A 26,800-nucleotide genomic window follows, 5' to 3' on the forward strand; every position below is an offset into this window, starting at 1 on the left:
GAGTCCAAATGTACCTGAGGAATTTATAATCTAAAATTAGGGGCTTCCTACATGAAAAGCCCCTGGACTTCTTATATATGTATGAACCTCATGGCATGGCAGGCAAAAGGACCAGAAAAGTATGGGTTTGAAAGATTTAAGAGCCACGATAATCATATTACAGGCATGGTGTGTGCTTGTAAATCCAACCCTAGAGAGGCCAAGGGAGGAAGGATGGTCAGGTCAGGCCAGCCTAAGTTATACCCTGAGTTCCAGGCCAGCCAGCCCTACATAGTAGGAACCTGCCTCAAAAACAATAAAATAGGGTACATGGGAGGACTCGGCAGGCAAGGAACGAGTAGAGATTATATATTTGAATTTAAAAATAATAAAACAACAGGGCGGCTGTGGTGCATGCCTTTAATTTAACCCCAGCACTCGGGAGGCAGAGGCAAGCAGATTTCTGTGAGTTCGAAGCCAGACTGGTCTACAAACCAAGTTCCAGGACAACCAGAGCTACACAGTGAAACCTTGTCTTAAAAACATAATAATAGCCGGGCGGTGGTGGCGCACGCCTTTAATCCCAGCACTCGGGAGGCAGAGGCAGGAGGATCTTTGTGAGTTCGAGACCAGCCTGGTCTACAAGAGCTAGTTCCAGGACAGGCTCCAAAAACCACAAAGAAACCCTGTCTCAAAAAAAAAAAAAAAAACAAACATAATAATAATAATATAAGGAGGGCCGGGCGATGGTGGCGCACGCCTTTAATCCCAGCACTTGGGAGGCAGAGGCAGGCGGATCTCTGTGAGTTCGAGACCAGCCTGGTCTACAGAGCTAGTTCCAGGACAGACTCCAAAACCACAGAGAAACCCTGTCTCGAAAAACCAAAAAAAAAAAAAAAAAAAAAAAAAATAATAATAATAATAATAATAATAATATAAGGAAACAATGATTCAGGTCTGTCATTCTGGCTATGGAAAGCTGAGGCAGGAAGAGAACGAATTCAAGGCCTGCCTAGACTACAGAATGAGTAGAGAGCCAGCCTGGGCAACCTAGTGAGACCTTGTACAAAACATTCATAAAAATAAATCTCTCAGCCGGGCGGTGGTGGCGCACGCCTTTAATCCCAGCACTTGGGAGGCAGAGGCAGGTGGATCTCTGTGAGTTCGAGACCAGCCTGGTCTACAAGAGCTAGTTCTAGGACAGGCTCCAAAACCACAGAGAAACCCTGTCTCGAAAAACCAAAAAACAAAAACAAAAAACAAAAATCTCTCTTTTAAAAGACTAGGAATGTAGCCTAGCTGCAGGACGTTTACTTGTCTAGTGCATGGAAGGCCCTAAATCCAATCTCCAGAACCATAAAAATTAAATTAATAAATAAAATCCAGGAAACACCATCCCTATGTAGCTGATTGCTCCCACAGAGGGATTTGTGGTACTTGGAAGGGCTTCCTCTGAGGGTCCTAGATAACTAGAAATTGCCTGAAATCTCCTGAGGGATTTTGCCACAGCCCAGCCCCTATGCTGACAAATCCTCTGGAGACAAGGCAACCTTTGCCCGCTTCTCTTCTCCTCACCCTTGCATAGCTAACCCTCCACCCTGTTCGGCCTAGCCCTTCTTCAGTCATTCTTTTTTTTTTTTTTTTCTGCTGCAACCTCTATATCCTCAATGTATTTCCTAGACTCTATGATGGAACCTTCAGAGAATAAATTTTCCGCTTTACTTCACACTCTAAATCAAACGAACCAGGTATAGTCAGACATTTGAGACAATGGAAAATAAACCTGGATCCAGTCCAAAGAGAGAACACTGGGGCCAGGGCACAGCACAGTGGGAAGCAAGAATTTCAGGCAGCTGCAATCCACCCACTGAGGATTTTCGAAACTGAACTCTGATCCTCTACAAGAGCATTGTGGGTTCTTATCTTCTGAGCCATCTCTCCAGACCCTTCTACTGCTCACTCTTAGGAAATACACCCAAGCTGCTGTGTGTACCTCTTCTTATTGTCTAAGACATTTTTTGTATCTTCTGGATCTCTGTTATTTATATGCTATCTTATTGCATTTATTTATTTCTCTGTGTGTGTGTGTGCGTGTGTGTGTGTGTGCATGTGCTGCCATGTGCATATGAAGGACAGTTTTAGCGAGTCAGTTCTCTCCACCCATGTGGGTTCTGGGGATTGAACTCAGGTCATCAAGCTTTATGGGATGTCCCTTTATCTGCTAAGCCAGTGAATGTTTGTAATCCCAGCATTTGAAAGACAGAGGCAGGCAGGTCCATGTGAGTTCTAGGCCAGCCTGGTCTACCTGGTGAGTTCTAGGATAGCCAGGGTTACACACAGAGAAACGCTGTCTTAAAAAAATATTAAAATTGTGTGTGTATGTGATCCGTGATTGAATTCAGATAGTCAGGGTTAGGAGTCAGCTGTTTCTACCTGCCAAGTCATCTTAGACCATGCTGGCCTCAAACTCACAGAGACTGTCCACCTACTTCCACACTCCCACTTTGAAATGCTGGAGCTAAAAGCATGCACCGCCATGCCCAGCAAGATTCCTTTTTGTAGTTGTGTGTGCATCGGTGTGTGGGTATGTGCACTCAGTGGTAGGTGTCCTCAGACCCTGTAATTTTTTTTTTTCAGAGACAGGATTTTGCTCTGCAACCCAAACTCGGCCTCTTTTCTCCCTTTTTACCCTTTTTTTTCTTTTCCTTTTTTTGAGCTGAAGGGTTTAAACTTTCCCACTTCTACAACTGAATTTAGGTTTCATTTCTCTGAGAGGGGCAAACAGGTGTCTCTCCCAACAAAGGACCCTTTATTGATAAATTACATTCAGAGATGAAGGAGAGAACGCAAACAAGGCCTAAGTCGGCCCCACAATGTCTCAACAACAGTTCCTACAACTGCCTTGAAATTTACCCAAGGATGTCCAAAGATAAAGCCTCAGTCAATTGAAAGTCTACTAATGTAACTGCTGCTTGCTTCACCAGTTATGTTTGAGGTGACTTAACCATCCCTGAAATTCCCCTAACTATGTTTGATAGGAGCCTGCGTGCTCCTTCCTCTCAGAGCTGTTGCCATTTTGTACAGATGAACGATGACCCTGCATATGCTGGCTGTTTCTACAGAATAAAGGCTCTTTGCTTTTATGTACTATTTGAGTCTGGGGTCTTCCTCCAGGGTGTTCTCGGACCCCTGCAGAGCTACAATCTCAGGTAAGCCAGCCTGCCCTTTAGCTTACGCCATAGACAAGGCCAGCTTTGAACCTAGCCTCACCTCTCTGCTTCCCCCTTCCAAGAGTGGAGATTTCACTGTGCCACCACCTGCCATTCAAATTAACTCTCAAACAGAACAAGTGTGGTACAATAGAACTATTCTATCTGCGGGGTAATTACAGGGTTGAGAAATGCTTCCGAGTACGCCTCAGACAAAGTGACAGAGTGAGTTTTAAACCATTTAATAAAATGCCTTCTCTTTACATCTTCTGTTCCTGCGTGGAACTATTTTACACATTTTCCTGTGGAATTAACGCACCTCACCTGCGGGGAATATCAGAAAACACAGATGAGCAAAGAAGAGAGGAGACATATTTTACAAGTTTAGTCAAATTAATACTAAAAATTTATTTTATTCATTTAGGCGTGACCACTTTGCCTGCATGCCATACACGGGCACCACACATGTATCTAGTACCCTTTCAGAAGAGGTCGCTGGAGTCAGAAATGACTGTGAGCCACTATTTGGGTGCTGGGTACTGAAACTAGATCCTCTGAAGAGCAACAAGTGCTCTTAACCACTGAACCAGCTCTCTACAACCTCTCTCCCCCATTTTAGAGACAAGCTCTCACTATGCATCTATGGCTGATTTGGTATTTACTATGTAGATAAATATATAGACCAGGATGGTCTTGATCTCACAGAGATCTGCTTGCCTCTGCCTTCTGGCTGGGATTAAAGGCACGGGCTGGTGGTTTATTTTATTTTTACATGTTTGTGTATGCACATTCGTGCAGTTCTCACGGAGGCCAGAAGATGGCGTGAGATCACCTGGAACTGGAGTTACAGGTGGTTGTGAACTGCCTTGTGGTTGCGGGGAATCGAACCCGAGAGCTAGCCACTGCTCTTAACCGCTAAGCCATCTCTTCAGCCCCAAATTAATAGTATGCAATTCAAAAGTCCTCAGTTTGCAGCTGGCAGGACAGTTTAATCAGAACCTCCGGCTGCTCAAACACTTCTAGGCCCGGCCCCCTTATTAAATAGCCCCCGCCCATCGGTAGACTGCGCCCCGCCTCTTCCGCTACGGCCTCCCTTTCCGGCAGATCCAGCCTACAGCTCCGCCTCTCAGCGCCCGAAGGTCTGCTTGTGCGCACGCGCAGACCGGAAGTCTCGAGTCTTGGTTCTGACTCGCAGTGAGTTTCGCTGAGGGAGCCGCGCGCGTGGCGGAGGCGCCATGGGGAAGCTGCGCCGCCGCTACAACGTGAAGGGGCGGCTGCAGGCGGAGCCGCAGCCCGCCAAGGGCCCCGAAGTGCCCCCTGTGCGGCTGGAGCTCGAGGGTGAGGAGTCGGGCCCAGAGGGTCGCTGGAGTGGGAGCCGGGTTCCACGTGATCCGAGCAGGGGGCGTGACAGCCTGTCTGTACTGCGGTATGGGGACCCTGCCTGGAGTTTGATGCGCACATGTGGTCTTTGCCTCCATTCCCAGGCCTTCTATAATCGTCTCCTTACTAGAGACTCGTAAATGTGTGTTTCAGCCCAGACCTGTGAGCTGTGCACCAGGCTGCGTGCAATGCTTGGGTGCTGGGGCACTTTGAGCAGCGGGGACTCTGTTCTGGGCTCCGGGAGTAATGACAGCAGGATAGGAGGTGGAAAGTCCTGTCACTCCAGGCATGCCTGGTTACCTGAAGCAGACGGGCAGAGGGAAACGGTAAAAAATGCATAGATTATGGCAGGCATGCAGAGAAGTACTAGAGAGAGCGCGTCAAAGCTAGGAGTGGGTGGTGTGCTGGGGAAGGCCTCCCATGTAATGTCAGGACTGTGGGTAGAAATGAGAGAGGAAACCCAGGGGCTAGGGGACATCGGGGTACGTGGGTTGTGGAGATGATTGAGACTTTAAAGAGAAGGAAGGTTGAGGCAGAAAGGTCCCTAAAGTTTGAGATCAGACTGGGTTACACAGGTTTGAGACCCTGTCTTAAAAAACAAAGAAACAAAAGGCTGTGTACGTTTGAGACAGATAGACCTATAAACCGAACCCGAGGGAGGCTGAAGCAGGAGCGATGTGATGTAAATCTGAACTTTGTCGCATGTATTGGGCCAGCTAGAGGTACAAAGCAGGATCCTGTCTCAATGCCCAACCTCTGTTTCAGAGGAAGCGGGGAGCTGAGAAAGGCTTTGCCGAGGAGGGTAGGGTAACGTGTAGCAGCGCATATTAGCTATGGCTTTACAGGAAAGCATTGCAGATTGAAGGATGATGGGGTAGGAGGGTCGAGTTGATAACTGGACCATGGAGATGGTGTTTGGATTCTAGTGTATTCTGAAGGAGAGCTGGCTAGATTCTCTTATGGACTAGTTTTGTGCACGAGTACAAAGGTGACAAGAATGAGTTGTCCCAGAATAGGCATTGGTGAGGCTGTTGGAGAAGGCAGGTATGGGCTGTCCCAGGGAGCCACGTGAGTTCAGTTCTGGATGCGGGTGCTCGGATAGAAGGAAACCTAGCAGCTATCGATTCAGCTGCTCAAGGCAGAAAGTTCAGAGGCCATAAAGAATTTTGTGATAGATGCTATTTATTTAAGACTGATTTGGCTCACCAAAAACGGTCCAGCCCTGAAGGAGAGGAGATCTGGGAGGAGGTTGCTGAGCTGGAGCTTGTGAGAAGGACTTCCCCCTCCATCTCAGATGCTGCCTGGGGTCCAGAAGGGAGGGCAAGAGCGTTTGTTGGAGCACTAGAGGACATGGCCACCAGGGTCAGGCTGATCTGGGAGGAGAGTAAGCTGGAGAGCAATCTAGTAGATTCGAGTGTATCTTCCAGGCTCCTGAGACTAAGCATGTTCCCAGATGGAACCCTACCATTTGTTGGAGACTGCCTCCCCAAGGTATTCTTTGACCCCTTGATTGGATCAGGAAGGTGGTGAGTTTGTAAAAAAGGACATCAGAGAAGAATTTAGAAGTATGAGGTATTTGGGGCGAGACATTTCACTTACCTGGGCCTTTGTTTCCATATCTATGAAATGGGGCCTAACTGTTCCCTCGTGGAATCATGCACCCCCTGGCTCTTAATTTAAAAGTAGATGTGGCACAGCCCGTAGCTCAGTAGCCGAGCTCTGAGCACACTGCAGGGTCTCATGTATCCCAGGCTGGCTTGTGTAGTCAGGAGTGACGGAACATCTGGTCCTCTCGCCTTCCCCTCTCACTTGTACAGACCTGTGCCAACATGCTTAGTTTTATGCAGTACTGGGCTTGGAACCCAGAGCTCTGAGCATGCTGCCTAGGTTCTCTCTGCCAGAGTCACATCCCTCAGCCCCTGCGTCTTAGCTTGATGATAACTTATAGTTGTGAAACACAGACCCTTGCTCCGCACTCAGAGGTTCGTAGGTGATGTAGACCACCTGCAGGAGGCAGCGACCTAACCTGATATTGTCATGAGTAAGCATCGAGGACCCTCCAGCACTTCCTGCACCGTGGTGAGACAGGCTGTCTTTTCAGACAAGGATGTGTTAAAAGGAGTGGATGCAAGCAATGCACTCGTGTTGCCGGGGAAGAAGAAGAAGAAGGCCAAGGCGCCACTCCCATCAAAGAAAGAGAGGAAGCCCCTGACGAAGAAGGAGAGGAAGGTGCTACAGAAAGTCTTAGAACAGAAACAGAAGAAGAGCCAGGTACGTCTCGTCATGGCCAGTCTGCCCCAGTTCTGCAGATCATGGGGCTCGGGTATCTCTATCCCTTTGTGTACTTCCTGCAGTAAGGTTGTCTTGTAGAACTCTGAGAGGAGGGGATTGTTTTGTGTCTGTACGGTGACACGGTAGCCACTAGCTACATGTGACATCCAAGGCTCTGATCATGCTGGCCTGATTTAAAAATCGTGACACATACACGAGGAAGTGTTTGTATAAAACGGGAACGTACATTGTCAAAGTCAATGAAGCCAAAACCGCCGCAGCTCACGCAGGGTGAAAGAAGTTATGTGGCCCTGTGGGTAGCCTAGGGAGTAGCCAAATGTCCCCAGGTCACCAAGGGGTGCCGTGCTTTATTCAGTCTGGTTTTTGGGCATAGGGACAGCCAGTGGTCACACCACGGTGCTGCAGAGCTGTGTCCCATGACTCTGGATTTTGTAAGGACAAAGGCAGAGCTAACTTGTCTGTCCAGAAGACCAGAAGACCTCATAGCTGTGGGGTGACATCCTGCCCTGTGGTTTAAAGTCTAGTATTAACTAGGCTGAGACACGTCCTAGGACCCGGTCAGCAGTCAGTAGCTACCTGATAACTAATGCTCTCGTGCCTCTCCCAGCGTGCCGAACTGCTCCAGAAACTGAGTGAAGTCCAAGTTTCGGAAGCCGAGATGAGTCTCTTCTACACTACAGCCAAGCTGGGCACTGGGGACCGCATGTATCATACCAAAGAGTGAGTCACAGAGCCTGAGGGGGCTCACAGTTCATGGCATCCTACATAGGTAGGAATGTGTGGAGGGTTAGCCATACTGAATGCTCTTCTGACAAAGGCCGTGCTCCTGCCTGGCATTTTATATGTCACAAGTAGGTCACATTTTCTCACCACTCATGACATTGATCCCACACCTCAAAGGACACACTTGCCATGGGGCTCCTTCTTGAGGTCCTTTGTGGTCACTGTTCAATTCTGAGGCTTCACATTGAAAGCCCACTTCCCACCTGGGCTTGACCATTACAACTTTGGGGTCATCCCAAGCTGGCATTCCTACAGGACAGCACACCCCAGACCAACGTGTGTGTGTGTGTGTGTGTACGCACGCACGCACGTGTGCCTACGCACCGCCCCCCCCCCAGCTTCTCTGTTTAGGGCATTGCTATTGGTTGAGTGTGTAGTGCCTCATCCTCACAGGACCTGAGGTAGAACAAGGAGCAAAATACTCCCTTCCTTTTGAAAGGTGCAGGTGTTCATTGACCAAATACTAATATACCCTGCAACAGAAAACTGAGCCAAAGGTAAGGTGGAGACGAGGGAACATCTAGGAAAGGGATTGGCAATTGGGACTGAGCCCAGTGACACGCAGTGTACCTGGTAGGTGACTTTGAGTAGACAGTTGAGTGTAACAATCTGCAGGAAGTGTGCCTCAGAGGAGGAATAGCCAGTGCAAAGGGCCTGGGGTCAAAGGGGTGTGGCCTTTGGCCCATGGTGAGGTGCCCCCATGGCCTTGTCAGATGTCCTGAGGCCCCTGCCTGAAGTCTCTGTTTTCCCAGGAGGAAGCCTGACCAGCCAGCAGCTCAGGGCCAGGAGAAAGTTAATAGCCTCGGTGGGGCCCACCGGAAGCGCCACAGATCATCATCAACAGAGGAAGAATCTGAGTCTTCAGGGGATTCGGAGCCTGAAGAGGACACAGCTGACCAACCTGGGGGCAGCACGGGGGCAAACACAGTGCATCTGCCACCAGCTCCTTCTGGGGCCAAGAGCCCTGTACCCACCCCTCAGCCCCCTCCATCTGGGACCTCTGCATTTTCAAAATCAGCCTCTGGCCCACCTCCACCCCTGTCCAAGCCTGCCATCTTCATTCCTGTGAACCGCACCCCTGAAATGCAGGTGTGTTCTTCTCCTTGGGGTTAGGAACAGACTAATGGGATATGTTGGTGGAGAGGCCTCAGTATCTACTTCTAAGAAGGGGACGTGGTCATGCCCTCCTTATGGGGCTCTCATGTGGCATGGGTGGTATAGCATTGTTTCTGGGGCCCAGGCTGTTGCTTCTCCCTAGCCATTCAACCCAGTGGCTATGCCTTTTATTTTATTTAATTTTTTTATTGGAGTTTTTGAGATAGGGTTTCTCTGTGTAACAGCCCTGACTGACCTGGAACTCGTTCTGTAGACCAGGCTGGCCTCAAACTTGCAGAGATATACCTACCTCTGCTTCCCGAGTGCTGGGATTAAAGGTATGCGCCACCACTGCCCAGCTATTTTATTTTATTTATTTATTTTGATTTTTGAGACAGGATTTCTCTATAGTTTTTGGTGCCTCTCCTGGAACACCAGCTCTTGTAGACCAGGCTGGCCTTGAACTCATGGAGATCCACCTGCCTCTGCCTCCCAAGTGCTGGGATTAAAGGTGTGTGCCACCACTGCCCAGCTAATTATTTGTTTTATTTTGTTTTTGTTTTTTGAGACAGGGTTTTTCTGTGTAGCTTTGGAGCCTGTTTTAGCACTCGCTCTGTAGACCAGGCTAGCCCTGAACCCACAGAGATCTGCCTGCCTCTGCCTCCTGGGTGCTGGGATTAAAACACCACCACTGCCTGGCAACTATTTTATTTTTTAAAAGACAGTTTTTAAATTTTATGTGTATGGGTGTTTTTCGTGCCTGTATGTATGTACTCCACATGTGTTCCTGCAGAGATCAGATGAGGGAATTGGTTCCCCTGGGACTGGACTTAAAGATGAAGGTTACAAGTTGCCATGTGCCGGCTAGAAACCTAACCCAGGTCCTCTGCAAGAGCAGCCAGTGCTCTTAACCACCAAACCATCTCTTTAGCCCTCCTCATCCGTTTTAGACACTGTGTACCATGCATGACCTGTGTATGAGCGGGGTACCCTCTCCGCCTGCTGTTCTGCAGCCCTTCCCTCTACCTTCTCCCACAGCAAGAGCGGCTCAAACTCCCGATCCTCGCTGAAGAACAAACCATCATGGAGGCAGTGGCTGAGCATCCCATTGTCATTGTGTGTGGCGAGACTGGCAGTGGGAAGACTACACAGGTGCCCCAGTTTCTCTACGAAGCGGGCTACAGCAGGTGGGACTCGGTCAGAGATGTTCCTTTATTCTTTAGGGACAGTGGACACTTGGGTTCCAAGAACCGCTAAGGGCCTGAGCTCCAGTAGACACAATCCTGACTGCTGTCTGACTTGAGACGAATTACCAGCCACTCTGGGCCTGTTGTCAGCTGTGAGATGTGGATAGTGACACTAAACTCGGTGGTCAATGGGTTTGGCGACTACAGCGCCACAGTGTCAGGCTCATGGAATAATGTGTCCCGTAGTGTTACTGTGGCCCCTGTGAGCCTCTTATGACCGCGTGTGTCATGTCACTGTTCTCAGTAATTCATGCTCACCACTGTGCCTTGTCCCCTTGGCATGTGGCATTCAGCAAAAGGATTAGAATGTGGGATGGTCAGAAGGCCAGACTCATTTAAGAGTGGGTCCAGGTGAGCCACCCAAGCTGAAGGAAATCCTCTCACATGTGTGTTCAGTCCGTGCACATGGAAACTTGCTAGGTTCTGTGCACTCAATATAATTTTTTTTAATTAATTTATTATGTATACAATGTTCTGTCTCCATGTATGCCTGCCCACCAGAAGAGGGCACCAGATTTCATAGATGGTTGTGAGCCACCATGTAGTTGCTGGGAATTGAACTCAGGACCTCAGGAAGAGCAGCCAATGCTCTTAACCTCTGAGCCATCTCTCCAGCTCCTCAATGTAATTTTCTATACCCCACCATCCACCTCAACTTACTATGAAGTTAATTCATTTGGCAGAGAAGTTGCCAAGGTGATGCAGAGTTCTAGTATTCCCTTCAGCATTGCAGGGTGTATCTGTCATCCCTGTTATCTGGCTTTCTCTGGCTTACCAGCTCACACATGGGCCTCATCTGTTCAGGAGTGCCCTGCACATCAGCCCTTCCCCCGCCCCAGATGAAACTTCCTCATCCTAACAGTATCCCTTAGAAATGTGTCCCAGCAGTATACCAAGTTCTGTTAGGTCCCCATCTGTGGAACGTGGGCTACCCCCATTGTCCTGTGGCTGTGCTGTCCTGACACAAGTGATGTTTGTACCCTGTGCTTTGGGTTTCATCTTCAGGCACTGACCCTGGAGTGTAGGTGACTCCGGGACAGACAGGCGTGGCTAATGTGTCTTCTTCCCCAGTGAGGACAGCATCATCGGTGTCACAGAGCCCCGCCGAGTGGCTGCCATAGCTATGTCCCAGCGTGTGGCCAAGGAGATGAATCTGTCACAGCGGTGAGGCCCTGATTCCTAGGGTATAGAGGGATAGAGGGTCTTTGCAGTCTTGCTGGAAGGAGGGTACACTGGGAGTCTTTTTTGGGGGGGCAGGGGGGCTCAAGACAGTGTTTCTCTGTGGCTTTGGAGCCTGTCCTGGAACTAGCTCTGTAGACCAGGCTGTCCTCAAACTCAGCAATCCACCTGCCTCTGCTTCCCAAGTGCTGGAATTAAAGGCATGCGCCACCACTGCCCGGTGTGGTGGGAGTCATTTTTGCCTCATTCCCAGGGATGGTTCAGCAGAGCCCTCTTAACCCGCTGGGGCAGTGGCTGCAGAGCAAGGAAGGACCCAGCACTTATTAAGGGGCAAAATATCTTCGCTGTGAACAAGTGGTAGCCAGCTAATGAGCCAGTGTATAAAGCCATGAAAACCCAGAATTCTGTTTGTACAACCCTCTGCCAGGGACTTAGATTTCCTTTTTTTTTTTTTTGGTTTTTCGAGACAGGGTTTCTCTGTAGCTTTGGTGCCTGTCCTGGAACTAGCTCTTACAGACCAGGCTGGCCTCGAACTCCCAGAGATCCGCCTGCCTCTGTCTCCCGAGTGCTGGGATTAAAGGCGTGTGCCACCACCGCCCAGCGGACTTAGATTTCTTTACACTGTGGTGCTGGGAATGGGACTTAGGGCCTTGTATGTACTAGGACACCACTCTGCCACCAAGCTCCTCCCCCCCAAATTCTAAATTTTTAGCTTTTATTATAAAATGTTTACATGTTCACAAATAAAATAATGAACCCCAGATACCTTAAGGCTGATGTCAGTAGCTGCCACCTGTGCCGAGCACTGTAGCATCTCCACCATCTTGTCTGAGTGACTCTGGGAATAAAGAACTGCTTGTCTTTAGTGAGCCCTGCCACGCTCTGTCCTAGATCTGCAGTGTGTCTGGTGACATTAGTCTTTGACTCTGAGAGCAGAACTGGGAAGAGGAAGGGTCTAGGAAGGGTCCTCCCCGTCTCTCTTGAAGGGACCATGTAGCCAAAGCCCCGGCTGCCTGTAGCTCTGGAGACATCACCCTCCCTGAGATGAGTCCTCTCCCCACAGTGTTGTCTCCTACCAGATCCGCTACGAAGGGAACGTGACTGAAGAAACCAGGATCAAATTCATGACAGATGGTGTGCTGCTCAAAGAGATCCAGAAGGTCAGTTTTCTGGTCTCATGCAGGACACGGGTGGAGTGTCACACTGGCATCGTCCCGCTATGCCTGCCGTGCGGGACACTGAGTGGGTCCGTTCTCGGAAGCTTCAGCTGCTTGATCAGTATGCCGAAGTTATCAGTGACGGAGGGCACAGGGTCAGCGTGAGCAGAGAGGGCCTGGGGTGAGTGAGCAATGTGACTTTGCGTATTCATCTTTTCTAGAAGGACTGGGGACGTTGGCTCAGTTGGCAGAGTGCTTGCCTAGCATGCATGAAGTCTTGGGTTCCAACCCCAGCCCTACAGAAAAAAAAAAAATAACTAGCTATCTGAGCCCTTAGACCAGTGGTTCTCCACCTTCCTAATGCTGCAACTTTTTAATACAGTTTCTCATATTTCATAACTATAATTTTTTTGTTACTGTTATGAATTGTAATCTAAATGTCTATGTTTTCTAACGATCTTAGGCGACTCCTATGAAAGGGTCATTTGACCTAAAGGGTTCACAACCCACAAGTTGGGAACCACTGACTTAAAGGCAGGAGGATAAGAAATTCAAAGTCGGGGGCTGGAGAGATGGCTCAGAGGTTAAGAGCATTGCCTGCTCTTCCAAAGGTCCTGAGTTCAATTCCCAGCAACCACATGGTGGCTCACAACCATCTGTAATGAGGTCTGGTGCCCTCTTCTGACCTGTAGTCATACACACAGACAGAATATTGTATAATAAATAAATAAATAAACATTAAAAAAAGAAAAAGAAAAAAAGAAATTCAAAGTCATTCTTGGTCATGTAGTTCAAAGATAACCTGGGATAGCTAACCTGTCAAGAGAAAATAAGGTTAATAAAAGACAAGATCTTTTTATTATTATTACTATTTTATTTATTTTTGAGACAGGGTTTCTCTGTGTAGCCCTGGCTGTCCTACAAGTCTGTAGACCAGGCTGACCTTGAACTCAGAGATCCACCTGCCTTTGCCTTTGCTGTGATTAAAGGCATGTGCCACCACACCCTACAACAGCAAATTTTTTTTTTCAAAAAGGAGAATTTGCAGTGTGCAGTAGCAACTGGCTTCTGGTCATACACAATGGCTGCAGGCAATCAAGATGCCCAGCTGCTTCTCCCAGGGGCCTCTAGGAACTTATGAGGGGGTAGGAGCAGTCTGGAATTTGTTCACACGGTTCCATGCCTGTGATTGTGGGGATTTGGTGACACTCTGGTATAACTCCTGACCCACTCAGGACTTCCTGCTGCTGAAATACAAAGTGGTGATCATCGACGAAGCCCATGAGCGGAGCGTCTACACAGACATCCTTCTCGGCCTCCTGTCTCGCATTGTGGCTCTCCGGACCAAGGTGTGTAGGAAGTACACAAGCATGGCAGACCAATGCCTTGTCAGGGGCTGGGGCTGGGCAGGGTTTCAGAAGACACAGCTTTCCCTGGGCATGAAGTATTGCTGGTGCCGGCTGTGTCTTTTTGTGCTGCCCGTACTAACTCACAGGCCTTGATCCAATGTCATGCATGGTGAGTGGCTGCTCCACATCCAAGAGGCTCAGGCAAAAAGCTAAACCTGGGAAGGCCTTGCTGGACCCAGCTAAAGGGTTCCCCCAGAGCTTCAGGCTCTCTTGGGTTTGTAGGGCTGCTGAGTTGATGCTTCTACTCCCCAGGCCTACTCCTCCCTCCCCAAGCTTGCTCCTCTTTCCAGCTCTGTGCTCAGACAGTGGATGTGAGGGACCAGCTTTGGGGACATGCTATCTGAAGGGAACTTGATGAACAGCCCTGTTTCTGTCCTTCAGTAGACCAGCTCAGTGAAGAGGTGGGTGTTCTGGGAGTGCCGTGTACCCAGACATTAAAGACAGTAGTAATGGACAATGACCAGGAAAGGATGATCTACCATTCCTGCCTTCCTGGAGCCACCGTTTGGCCAGGGTGATAGGCAGCAGGCAAATTCAGGATCTGTGAACTGGAGTTTGATAAAGAGGCAGGCAGCAAGTACCAGGGAGGGCCTAAGGACCAGTGATAATCTCCCCAAAATGTGATCTGAGAGCGAAAGTGACCATAAGCAGGATGGACCGTGGGTAAGGGGAGTTCTCAGCTCAGAAATGTCCAGCTGTCTCTATTCAGTCAGTTCTAGAGTATTCTATGTCCCTCCAGAAAGAAACACTGGGTCCCATGGCTGAGCCCCGCTCCATCCCAGTGCTGACCCTCTTCTTCATTTGCCTCTTTCATGAAGATGGAATCCCACCATGGCCCCTTTAGCTCACCTCATGTTCAGGTCTCTGGCCTGTGTCACCTGTAGAACCCCAGTGGCTCCCTGTGACTGTGTCTCGTTTCTCCTGGGGGCAACCTGAGGAATGCAGTTGCTGGTTATATGTAAACACGGGGCTGAGAGATGCAAAATTCCATGTGGAATCACCAGGCTGTCTTTCACAGAGGCATCTGCCCCTCAAGCTGCTCATCATGTCTGCCACGCTCCGGGTAGAGGACTTCACCCAGAACAAGCGGCTCTTTACCACACCTCCCCCAGTCATCAAGGTAAGATTTGGGTAAGCCCCTGCCAGCTTCAACCTGAACTTGACGTGTGAGATCTGGTGGTCTTAGTGGTTAGTGCAGAGATGGTCACAGGAAGGAGGCCCTGGGCTGCAACATCCCCATACCTTTGTGGACTGTCACAGGTTGAGTCCAGGCAGTTCCCTGTGACAGTCCATTTCAACAAGCGGACCCCGTTGGATGACTACAGTGGCGAGTGCTTTCGGAAGATCTGCAAGATCCACCGGATGTTGCCTGCAGGTGAGGCCTGATGGGACTGGCACATCCTTCCCTCACTGAAGACGGGTTTTCCTTTCAGCCCTCTGACCCTACAGTCAAACCGCAGTGGCATGGTTTCTGTTCCTGAGCCTTAGCTCCCACACCCCCCTGCCCCAATCTAAGGTAGAAATGGGAGTATGAAAGCATCCTCTCGAAAAGGGCAAGTATAGATGGCCTCTGTCCTCGAGAGTCTGCTGTGTTGCCATCTGTCAGCTGCCCCTCACCACTCTGCTGGTCTAGGGTAATTGATTCCTTCCTACCTGGTACCTATTTCCCTGGCTGCATTCTCTCTGCAGGCGGCATCCTGGTGTTTCTCACAGGGCAGGCCGAGGTGCATGCATTGTGCCGCCGGCTTAGGAAGGCCTTCCCCAACCGTTGCTCCCAGCCACAAGGTAACTGACCCACAGTTCCCTGTCAAAGCCTCCACCCCCTACCCCTGGGCTTTAGCAGCTGGTGCTCTAGTTGGGGTGTCAGCCTCCACCTAAGTGTCCTTAGGGAGAGCTGCACCTTTGTGCCCCCACAGTAATACGCTCATCGTTGCAGCAGTTTGCTGTGGGTGACGAGAGTGAAGTACCAACTCCTACATTGGCTTCTCTTTCCAGAAAAGGAAGAGGAAAAGGACTCAGCAGAAGGGATGCGGCGGTTTAAGAAGTCCCGGACGAGGGCCAAGAAGGCCCAGGCCCAGGCCATGGTACATGGAAGCCTGGGGAGCCCTGTGCCGTCCTGTGCTGTCCAAATGCCAGCTTCATGTAGCTCTTTGGGCTTGAGTATGACTAGAATGAAACGAAAGTGAAAGTCTATTTCATCCAAGATGGCTGTGAGCCATGTGGGGTTCCTGGGGGACACACTGGTCCAGCCCCATTCCACAGCCAAGTGTCCTGCTGGATAGTACAGCTATGGAGACTGCAAGTGGGGGTGCATTGTGATTTACAGCACAAGGTCTCCCTGGGAGGATCCTGGAACATAAATAGAGCCGCAGCTGCTTGCTGAAGTAGGGAGATCTGCTTTCTGAAGCTGGGGGGCCGGCCAAGGAAGGGGCCACCACAGGCACCCTGATAGCTGGATGCAGTGCTGGTGGTGTAGCTACTAAATTATAGCACTGTACCCTCTTTTACACTTAAGGGGGCCCAGGAAGCTTGTTAAACTCTGTGTATATAGCTCAGAGCAGCCTTGTAGGATGACCCCATGCTTATATCTAATTTATTTGTTTGTTTACTTATTCAACTAGAATGTCACTATGTAATCCTGTCAAACCAGGATAGCCTAGAACTCACAGAGATCAGTTTGTCTCTGCCTCTAGAACACTGGAATTAAAGGTGTGCATCACCACACCTGACTCATACCTAACCTTTGAATGGAATATTTCTTTAGGTTTACTTTATGTGCATGAGTTTCTGCTGTTGTGTATGTATGTACACTGTGTCCATGCCTGATACATGGGGAGGTCAGAAGAGAGTCGGGTCCTCTGGAACTAGAATTACAGATGATTGTGGTGGCTAGAAATGAAAGCCAGGTCCTTTGTAAGAACAAGTGCTATTACCTCCGAGCCTCCTCCAGCTCCTCGTACCTAATTTTTATATAGGAGACTGAGGCAGAGGTTATTGTCCAGTGACCTCACCTCATAGGTCCCATGAGGAGATGCCTGTGTGAACAAATTTGTCTTTCCCCTGTGTGTGGCTTGGTTCACACCCAGGTTGCCTGACCTCATGGTGTTGACGTCTCCTCATCCAGGCATTGCCTCAGATCAACCTGGACAGTTACTCTGTGTTGCCGGCCGGCGAAGGCGATGAGGACAGGGAGGCAGAGATGGACGACGAAGAGGAGGCCCTGGGCTCTGACTTGGATCTGGACCTGGGTGACAGTGAGGCAAATGAAGGTGTGGCTTGGCAGAGCTCTGCCCTCGGGTTCATTGCTTGGTTTCAGCATGGGCTGCTGAGTCCCTGTTGACCCTGGGACCAGAAGAATCTAAGTCCTGTCCTCATACATGTGACCAAACATATCCTGGCTCCTGCTGGTATGTGAGCACAGAGGGTGGGCCTTTCTGATAGCTTTGTCCACTGCAGTCTCCTGAGATCCTAATATTTGTTATGGTAGTGCTGGAGTCACCATCCCTAGGCTGGCCTTTCCTGCCCTCACATAGGCCTCATGCAACAGGGAAGGCATCTGGATTCTCAGGCCCTCTTGAGTCTGTTGATGGGACAGCTTGTTGTCCAGCGGGGACTAGGTGGTCCCAGATACTCAGCAGCTTGGCTTGAACACAGTATAGGTTGTGTATCTTTTGAGAGAGGAAACATCTATGGAAAGGGCTCCTTCCATACAAACACAGCCTGCCACATTGCCTAGACACATACCCGGACCGATTTGCTCTCAGGATGCTGCTCTTAGGCAGGCATCATAGGCCTGTGCTGGGCAGCAGTAACAGCGTGCGGGGCTTCCTGGTACTGTATCTGAATACGAACCCTCAAACCTGGGGCTGGGGGTGGGGAGATGGGGAGCTGCCAGGCAGCTAAAGTTAGACCTACGCCTATGCCATCTGTCCAGCCTGGACTCCAGTGTCCCATGCTTGACTACAGGTGAGCAGCCAGATGCCTCCCTGCCTCTTCACGTGCTCCCGCTCTACTCTTTGCTGGCCCCGGAGAAGCAGGCACAGGTAATGGGATAACTCTTGAGAGCATTAGGATGGGGTGGTTCAAGCCTCAAGTGCTTCTCCGTCTGGCCCTGGTAGTGGAGGGAATGATAGAAACCACTCCTGATGATTGTGCTTAGAGCTTGGTGGACAGTAATGCTTCATGCCTAGCTGAGAACAGTCTGTCTACTGCTGTCTCAAAGATTTTCACCTGATTTTTATGTTGTCTTGCCTCCCCGCACCCCCAGGTTTTCAAACCTCCTCCAGAGGGGACAAGACTGTGTGTAGTGGCCACTAATGTGGCTGAAACGTCCCTGACCATCCCCGGCATCAAGTATGTGGTGGACTGTGGGAAGGTTAAAAAACGCTATTATGACCGTGTCACAGGCGTGTCCTCCTTCCGTGTCACCTGGGTCTCCCAGGCATCCGCTGACCAGCGGGCTGGTCGTGCAGGCCGGACAGAGCCAGGACACTGCTATAGGTAGGTCACTTACTCCTGCACTCAGGTGTTGAGAAGCAGAACTGCTGCTGTCCTGCAGCGAGTGGGCCCTGTGTCCTCACTAGTTCTACAGCTCTTCCCACTTTGCTGGCTGCTTTATCTTCCCCTTGGCTGCTGTGTTTGTGGTGGCTAATTCACTAATTTAGAAGTAATCACTCCTAAAGTGCTTCCATAGTTGAGCTGTCACCACCATTGAGGCAGCGAGTAGCTCCTGTGAGTGGTCATTCTCTGTGGACATCCCCATTAGGTGTTCCTTTTTTTTTTTGTTTGTTTGTTTGGTTGGTTTTTCGAGACAGGGTTTCTCTGTGGTTTAGGTGTTCCTTTTTGTCAGGCTCCACCACCCAGTATGATGAGTTTCTGGGATCGTCTTGACATGCTTCTGCTGGCTGAGTCGCTTTTGCACTGCCTTGTCACATTGCTACCTTCCTTTCCTGCTGCACATTGGAGTTGTTGCTCCTTTTTCCTGTGTTTGGATGTCTGTGTTTATCCTTGGCTGAATGCTCAGTAGTGAAGGAACTAGCCACTAGCCAGGTGCCCAGGTTCTCATCTTACACCTTTGCCCCGTTGTTTGTTTGCAGTCGCATGAGGCAGGGTCTGTGTTTCCCTCAGGCAAGTGCCCTTAGCATCTTCTTCGTGCCTTCTCTGTTCAAACCTGTACTCAGTTCTAAATTAGGCTCTGACTGTCTACTGATGGCTTTGAGGGCTCTTCTGAAGTCCAGGAGATAGATCCTCATCAGTTATGTCACTGGTCAGTATTTTCTCCTAATGATGTCTCTTTGAGCAGCTTTATTACTGTTCTTCCAATACCATTTTAATTTTCAGAAGGGAAAACTTAGAAAATACAAAGTTGGTATAGCTGGAGATGGGGCTCACTGCCATTGGTGAGACGAGGGCCTGGCCCTGTGAGTGGAAGGCATGGTTGACTTTTTTCTTTCTGATCCCTACTTCTCCCCTCTTAAGGCTGTATTCCTCAGCTGTTTTTGGGGACTTTGAGCAGTTTCCTCCCCCAGAGATCACTCGCAGACCAGTGGAAGACTTGATTCTGCAAATGAAGGCCCTCAACATTGAGAAGGTTAGTCTCAGCCAGTAACCTCCTTCATGCCTTCTCAGTCCGTCCTCAGCCTCACCCAGTCTGTTATCCCAGAGCTGCACCTGCCATGGAAACCAAGTGAAGTAGCATCCTGAAGTTTGTTAGAAGGTGCCCAGATGACCCTCAGTCTCTAGTGAGGACAACTTTCCTGTGGGGACAGAGGCTTATGGACAGCCAGGTCTCATGCTGTTTGTGGGCACTCAGAGATGTCCTGCTGATCCCTGAATCTTGACTTCACTGGCATGGTCCTCAGATGGAGTTGGGGTTCCTGTCCCCACTCCAGAATTAGGTGGTCCAGCAAAGAGGGTCTGCTTATGCTGCATGCCATGCCTAACCCTGCTCCATGACAAGCAGATACCCACTTAACAGATAAGGAGACCAAGGCAGGGAAGAGACGGTCTCTATTCAAGAATACATGTAGTAAGTAACAGAACCCAGATGGCTGAATGCATCTGGTCCTGGTCCTGTCCTAGAACCCAGAAGAAAGTTTAGAAAGTAAAGAATATAGTCTTGGTCTAGGGTGATGGCTCAGCAGGTAAAGGTACCTGCTGCTAAGCCTGAGGACCACATGGTGGGAGGAGAGAACCAACTCCTGCTTGTTCTCCATTCTCCACACTTGCTCAATGGCACGTGTGCATCCACAGACACATACAAACAAATTTAAAATTAGAGGAAAAAAAACCTTTAAAAATAAAGAATATACCCTTGACTCGGGTGTAGCTTGATTGGTTAAATGCTTTATACCCAGCACTACATAAACAATATGGGGTGCATACCTGAAACCCCAACATTCAGGATGTAGAAACAGGATGAATAGAAGTTCCAGGTTCAGTTAGGCATCATAGCTCACATCTATAGCCCCAACACTTAGAAGGCTGAGGCAGGCCGGGCGGTGGTGGCGCACGCCTTTAATCCCAGCACTCGGGAGGCAGAGGCAGGCGGATCCCTGTGAGTTCGAGACCAGCCTGGTCTACAGAGCTAGTTCTAGGACAGGCTCCAAAGCCACAGAGAAACCAAAAAAAAAAAAAAAAAAAAAGAAGGCTGAGGCAGGAGAATTGCTGTGGTTGAGGCCAGCCTGAAACATGAGTTTCAGCACAAGAATAAAACCATATTTTTCTCCCTTTGTTTTGAGACGAGGCCTGGTGATGCAGCCTTGGCTGGCCTGGAGCTCTTTTTGTAGACCAGGGTCAGACTCACATGGATCTGCCTGCTGCTACCTCCCAAGTGCTGGGATTAAAGGTGTGCACCACCATGCCTGGCAAGACTCTGTCTCTTAAAAAGATTGCAATCTCACTGTGTGCAGTGAGTGGCACAGGCCTTTGCCCTTGTCTTGAGTTGAATTCTAGGGAAGAAATCTGTCCCTTTAAGGATTACGAATCCATAATGATTTCTCTTTTTGTTTCTTACAAACAACCCGTTCAGAGTTAAGAAAACTCACATACTTTAGGTCATCATTGAGAACTTGACGTTCATTCCTGTGGCCACCTGTGGGCATGCATGGTTATATTTTCCAAGCATGATACCTTAATTGTCAGGCTGTTTTTCTAAGTGTTGCATGATGATTTGTATGTCGTTGCTTTTAAATTTCTAGATTTTAGTTGACAAGGATGGCCCCTGGAACACAGTAGGTTTAATTTGGGATCATGCTAGCACATAGACCTAGAGAGATCTTGACAACTTCCTGAGCACTCAGGACCCATGTCCCACTTATCATGACCCTGGGGACAAACTGGAGGGAAGAGGGATCAGTACCTGGTACAGCCTGTGTGAACTCATGGGACTTGCTTCTCTGCATCACTCTGTCCCTCTCCTCTCCTGCCTTCCTGCACCCAGGTCATCAACTTCCCGTTCCCCACACCTCCCTCTGTGGAGGCTCTTGTTGCCGCCGAGGAGTTGCTGATTGCACTGGGGGCTCTGCAGGCGCCTCGGAAAGATGAAAGGTAGTGGGGGAGGGTGGACCCAAGCATGCACAAAGCCTCCAAAGTGCAGGCTCCATGGCTCCTACCCACTGTGACTCTTGTCCCCAGAATGAAAAAGCTGCAGATGTCACAACTAAGCTGCCCCATCACCGCACTGGGACGGACCATGTCCACCTTCCCCGTGGCACCCCGCTACGCCAAGATGCTAGCACTGAGCCAGCAGCACGGTTGCCTGCCCTACACCATTGCCATTGTGGCTGCCATGACTGTGCGTGAGCTCTTTGAGGAGCTAGACAGGTAGGTTGGTGACAGTCTAATCCCATGGAGCCCTGTGTGCCCTCTTTGATCAGTGGTGGCCTGGGGGACTGAGCTGCTGTATGTGAAAGAGGTCTGGAGACACTGATGGCCAGAGGGCAGTGGGCTGAAGCCCAGTGGGCCGTGTGTGTGTTTACAGACCAGCTGCCAGCGAAGAGGAACTTGCAGAGCTGAAGGGCCGTCGAGCCCGTGTGGCCCAGATGAAGAGGACCTGGGCTGGGCAGGGGGAATCTCTGAAGCTTGGTGACCTCATGGTGCTACTGGGTTGGTGCCATCTCTAGGGCATGAAGGAGGGTGATTGGTAGCTTGGAGTGGGTTGGAGCCAACAACCAGTGAGAACGCCCTACTGTGCCCAACAGGTGCTGTGGGAGCCTGTGAGTACGCCGGCTGCTCACCACAATTTTGCCGTGCTAATGGACTGCGCTACAAGGCCATGCTAGAGATCCGGCGCCTCCGTGGCCAGCTTACCACTGCAGGTACAGTCCAGGCAACACTGTGGGCAGACATCTGAGCTCTCTGCACATGTTTGCTGTGATGGAGACTCTCAGCACTTGCTGATTTACCTGCCCATTAAGATGGACTCGTAACCCCAAGTCAACTCCAAGTGCCTTTAGACAGTTTCCTTTGCACATTCACCCAGAAGGCTGTCCCTTGGGTCATCTGTCCCTTGGCCACACCTCTCTGGTCCTCTTCCCCTGTTCAACCAGAACCTTTCTTCCTTCCACATGTCCCCAGAGTTCTGGCCTCATCGGTACATGATTCACACTCAGCTACAGGTGGCTCTTGTCAGTAGCCTCTAGGACTCAAGGAATGTCCCCACCTTATGATACAGAGTGGTCACCAGGTTCAGTGGCATCTGGGCTGCCTAATCCCTCTCCAAGGCTAATTGGGAACTCAGTGCTATTCCAGCAGCTCCAGGCTTCACAGATCAATGGCTGTTCTGCAGCCCATACTTGCCCAGTACCAGGGCGTTATTGGGGCTTGTTATCGTGTCCACTGCTACACTTAGGCAGTCTGTCCTCAGATGCAACAGCCTGCAATTGTGGACAGCCACCTGACACCAATGACAAGTGTTCATGTGTGGCCACAGGTCCCTGCAGGCCACCTTTCCGCAGAGGGGACAGATGAGACTGAGGTTCCTGTAACTATCCTACCACCTGGAATGGCTGTCCATTGGCAGGGCTTTGCAAGCTTGGGAATCTAAGCCTTGGCCTTGGAAGGGGCTCTGGGCGGAGCCACTGTTAACTTGTGATTCAGAATCAGACGCTATGTGGGTGGGACCCAAGTGCTCGGTGATTCCTGAAAGCCTGGCAGACTTCCTCTGACTTAGATTTCACACACCTCTTTCTCACCTTCCTCCCAGTCAACACAGTGTGCCCTGAGGCCGGGCTCTTCCTGGACCCCAAAATGCAGCCACCTACTGAAAGCCAGGTGACCTATCTGCGGCAAATCATGGCAGCTGGCCTGGGTGACCACCTAGCCCGCCGGGTTCAGAGCGAGGATCTGCTAGACCCCAAATGGAGGAACGCCTACAAGGTGGGCCCTTGGTGACTGGGCCCATGACTTCTGGGAAAGCCCCGCCAAAGGAAGTTGGGGCTCTTTATTGGAGGTTAGGATGTTACCCTTAGCTTCTTCAAGATTATTTTCTAGAGTTGCGTTTTACACCATAAAGTCAACCCTCTGGCTTTACTGTGTTCAGTGTGGACAACATCAACACAGTCAACTGAAATGGCTTTCTCTGCCCCAGAGAAAGCTGAGCCTTCTACCCATTGCCCAGTGACTTTGGTTTTTCCTGTACTAACCAGTTGACCAGAAGGACCTATGTGGTACTTGGTGTGCTGGGGCTACCTCCGTCCCCCAGTATTGTTTGTCTAAGGTCTGTCCACACCAGGACCTCACCTTTGTTTTTTGAAACAGGTTGATCCTCTTGCCTCAACCTCCCAAGTGCTAGGGTTCCAGGCTATGCCCCTACATGGAGATTGCATTTTACTTTGTACATTTGTCTGTGGTGTACATACGGAAGTCATAGAATTTCAGAAATCTCTTTCTCCTTCCACCATGTGGGTCCCAGGGAATGAACTCACATTACCAAGCTTGGTGGCAGGTGCTTTTATTCACTGAGCTGTCTGACTGGGCCCTAGCTCTCTATTTATTTTAGGGTGTGGGGGCACACATGCACAGGCAGACATATCCAGCAGGTCACCAGGTTTGCATGGCAAGTTTTTTATTCATTGAGTCATCTTCCCAGGCCCATGTTTCAGCTCTGTTGATGGCCAAGGAGTAATGCATACTGGGTAGGACCTGATCATTGGCTTTCTGACTTGATGGTTGGATCCTGAAAGTTGGACCTGAAGGGCCCAGAGAGCTCAGGCTTTTTTTTTTTTTTTTTAAACGATCCTCCATCTACCTCTCTTTGTAGACTCCTCTCTTAGATGACCCTGTCTTCATCCATCCCAGCTCTGTACTCTTCAAAGAGCTGCCTGAGTTCGTGATCTACCAGGAAATCGTGGAGACCACCAAAATGTACATGAAAGGTACTGTGTAGTGGCCAGGGCTCAAGTCACAGGGTGATACCTGTAAAACACCCTGTCTGTCTGGAAGAGCATGTGAGGCCTCCTGACTGTGCCCTCTACTGGCCTCAGGTGTCTCTACCGTGGAAATGCAGTGGATCCCGTCCCTGCTGCCTTCCTATTGCCAGTTTGAAGCACCCCTGGAGGAGCCAGCCCCCACTTACTGTCCAGAGTCTGGACGGGTACTTTGCCACCGGGCCAGTGTGTTCTGTAAGTCAGGGTCACTTCCTTGGTGTCTGGCCACCTGCAGCCATGCCCTGCTTTTGGGTATGTGCCTGAGGATGTTACCCTAGCCCTCCTGCTCCTCTGATGGGCTTGGGAGGGTGGGTCTAACATGGGTCCTTCATCATGTTCCCATCCTCCAGACCGCGTGGGCTGGCCACTCCCTGCTGTGCAGGTGGACTTTCCTGAAGGCATTGACCGCTACAAGTACTTCGCACGGTTTCTGCTGGAGGGACAGGTAGGTGCTTGGGCTACCTGTGGCCTGTTTCCTGTGTGTCATGAACTGCAGGCTTACTCAGCCAGCCTATGCCCTCTCACCAGGTCTTCCACAAGCTGCTTTCATTCAAGAGCTGCCTGCTGTCTAGCCCCAGCACCATGCTGAAGACTTGGGCCAGGTATAAGAGTATATTCCTAGCCTGTCAGGGCAGGCAGTAGCAGAGAGGCTCCTCGCTCCTTTGTCAGTCATGTATGCTGGAGATGACAGCCACAAGAGTCTCATTCTGGAGCTCTAAGTGAGCCTAGCACATTTCACCCCCATAAAAGATTCAGGGAGGCCGGGCGGTGGTGGATCCCAGCACTCGGGAGGCAGAGAAAAAAGATTCAGGGACCCTGTACCCCTACCCAGAACTCTCCCTACCTGTCTCTCCTAGTGGCTACATCATCCCAATCTTGCCTCTTCCTCTTCTCTGTGTCCCCTTCTTATATGGGCCCAGTCTTGGTGATAGGGCCCAACTTAATCCAGTGTACCCTCGTGATAAGGAGCATCTGTATACCCCAAGGGGCTGGTGGACCCTATGTGCTGCCACTGTGTACAGGAGGCTTTCTGTATTGGGTGTCCACTCATCCCTTCTGGGTCTAGTCAGCTGCCCCCTCTCCACAGGCTGCAACCTAGGACAGAGAGCCTATTGAAAGCCCTTGTGGCTGAGAAGGCAGACTCCCGTGGTGCCCTGCTGGCTGCATGGAAGAAAAGCCCCAGATGTGAGTGTGACCAGGCTGGGGTGGAGGAGGGAAGGACCTAACCATACCATGGGCCATGGTGGTGTGTCCAGCCAAGCAAGTCCCTGTCATCGCACTCTAACCCTGGCCACCTCTTCCCACAGTCCTGCTGACTGAGTACTGTGAGTGGCTCCCAAAGGCTATGCACACAGATGTTGAGAAGATGTGGCCCCCTATCACTGATGGTTGACCACACACCCAGCTGTACAGTCAACCGACTCCTAGGCTGCTACCAGGAGATTCGCCGTGGCCCTGGAAGCCCTTCTTTACCTTGACCCTTGCTGCTGCACTGACCGTGGGTGCCTTCTTTGTGACTGTTCTGACAAGATAGAAGGTGACATCAGCACCTGTGGTTGTCCGGGGCTACACTGGGACAGGGAAGTGGACCGTTCCCCCAGGCACACTTGTCCAGCCTCACAGCATCTTAGGCAGCAGATGCATTGCAGACTTGTGTAACTCGGGGACTGTTCTGAAAGGTTGGACGAATATCGCCCCAGAGCCCTGTTCTACACTGGTGGAGAATGGTTGCATAGGACCTGCTTTGACTTCCATAGACAACAAGTTCTGGTTTTTTATTTATTTATTTTTTTGATATTTCAAGACAAGGTTTCTTTGTGTAGCCTTGGATGTCCTGGAACTCCCTCTGTAGGCGAGGCTGGCCTACTCACAGAGATCCACCTGCCTCTGCTTTCTCAGTGCTGTCATTAAGGACATGTGCCACAACCACCTGGCATGAAGTGCACAATTTTCAAAAGCTGAAATGGAAGTGACCAGCAACAGACAAAACAAAACATGCAACCTGGACTTATGAGACGGTGCAGATGACACTGCTGTTCTCCCCGAGGACCTGGGCTGGATTCCCAGCACCCATGGCGACTGGCAACCATCTGTAACTCCAGTTCCAGGGATTCAATTCCCTCTTCTGGGCTGTCTAGGCACTGTACATAATGTACGCAGATAAACACATTAATAATAAAGTAAAACTCAGCTTTCTGAGCCATTTGAGAAATGCCCATCGAAACTACATGGGAAGTTGGAGAGATAGCTCAGCAGTTAAAAGTACTCGCTGCTTTCACAGAGGACCTGGGTTTGGGTCTCAGCTCCCATATGGCTGCTCACAACCATCTGTAACTCCAGTTCCAGGGGATCTGGTTGATGAGGTCTTCTGGTTCCTCAGACACACACATACATAAAAACAAATCTCAGCTACATGAGATTTCAGACCAGTCAAAATGGCATTGTACATGAAAATAGCAAATAGCTGGATGTGGTAGTTGGGTGTGCTTTTAATCTGGGCAGCAGAGGGAGGCAGGGGGATCTTTGAGTTCCAGCATAGCCTAGGCCAAAGGGAGTCCTTGCACAACGATCCTGGAAATTAAAACCAGTCCAGCCACAGTGGAAGTCCATATGGAAGCACCTCAGAACCCTAGAAGGATCTAC

The 26,800-nt window shown here is 50.1% G+C and overlaps 1 protein-coding gene across 1 annotated transcript; it reads left to right on the forward strand.

The window, feature by feature from the left end:
- The first annotated feature begins 4,373 nt into the window (after window positions 1-4,373).
- On the forward strand, window positions 4,374-26,332 carry Dhx37 (DEAH-box helicase 37). The gene is made up of 27 exons (XM_057765930.1): window positions 4,374-4,526; window positions 6,670-6,839; window positions 7,468-7,580; window positions 8,396-8,732; window positions 9,777-9,925; window positions 11,057-11,149; window positions 12,228-12,324; window positions 13,557-13,670; window positions 14,749-14,850; window positions 14,991-15,105; window positions 15,420-15,515; window positions 15,726-15,814; window positions 16,855-16,999; window positions 17,697-17,773; window positions 17,998-18,230; window positions 19,209-19,320; window positions 21,172-21,278; window positions 21,366-21,554; window positions 21,712-21,836; window positions 21,932-22,048; window positions 22,936-23,108; window positions 23,992-24,106; window positions 24,215-24,352; window positions 24,508-24,602; window positions 24,686-24,759; window positions 25,245-25,342; window positions 25,465-26,332. Exons 1-27 carry the CDS (start codon window positions 4,424-4,426, stop codon window positions 25,548-25,550), a joined length of 3,462 nt encoding a protein of 1,153 aa, XP_057621913.1. The 5' UTR covers window positions 4,374-4,423; the 3' UTR covers window positions 25,551-26,332.
- The last annotated feature ends 468 nt before the right edge of the window (window positions 26,333-26,800 follow it).

This window comes from Chionomys nivalis, chromosome 3 (assembly GCF_950005125.1).
Source record: "Chionomys nivalis chromosome 3, mChiNiv1.1, whole genome shotgun sequence".
Classification (NCBI taxonomy): Eukaryota; Metazoa; Chordata; class Mammalia; order Rodentia; family Cricetidae; genus Chionomys; species Chionomys nivalis.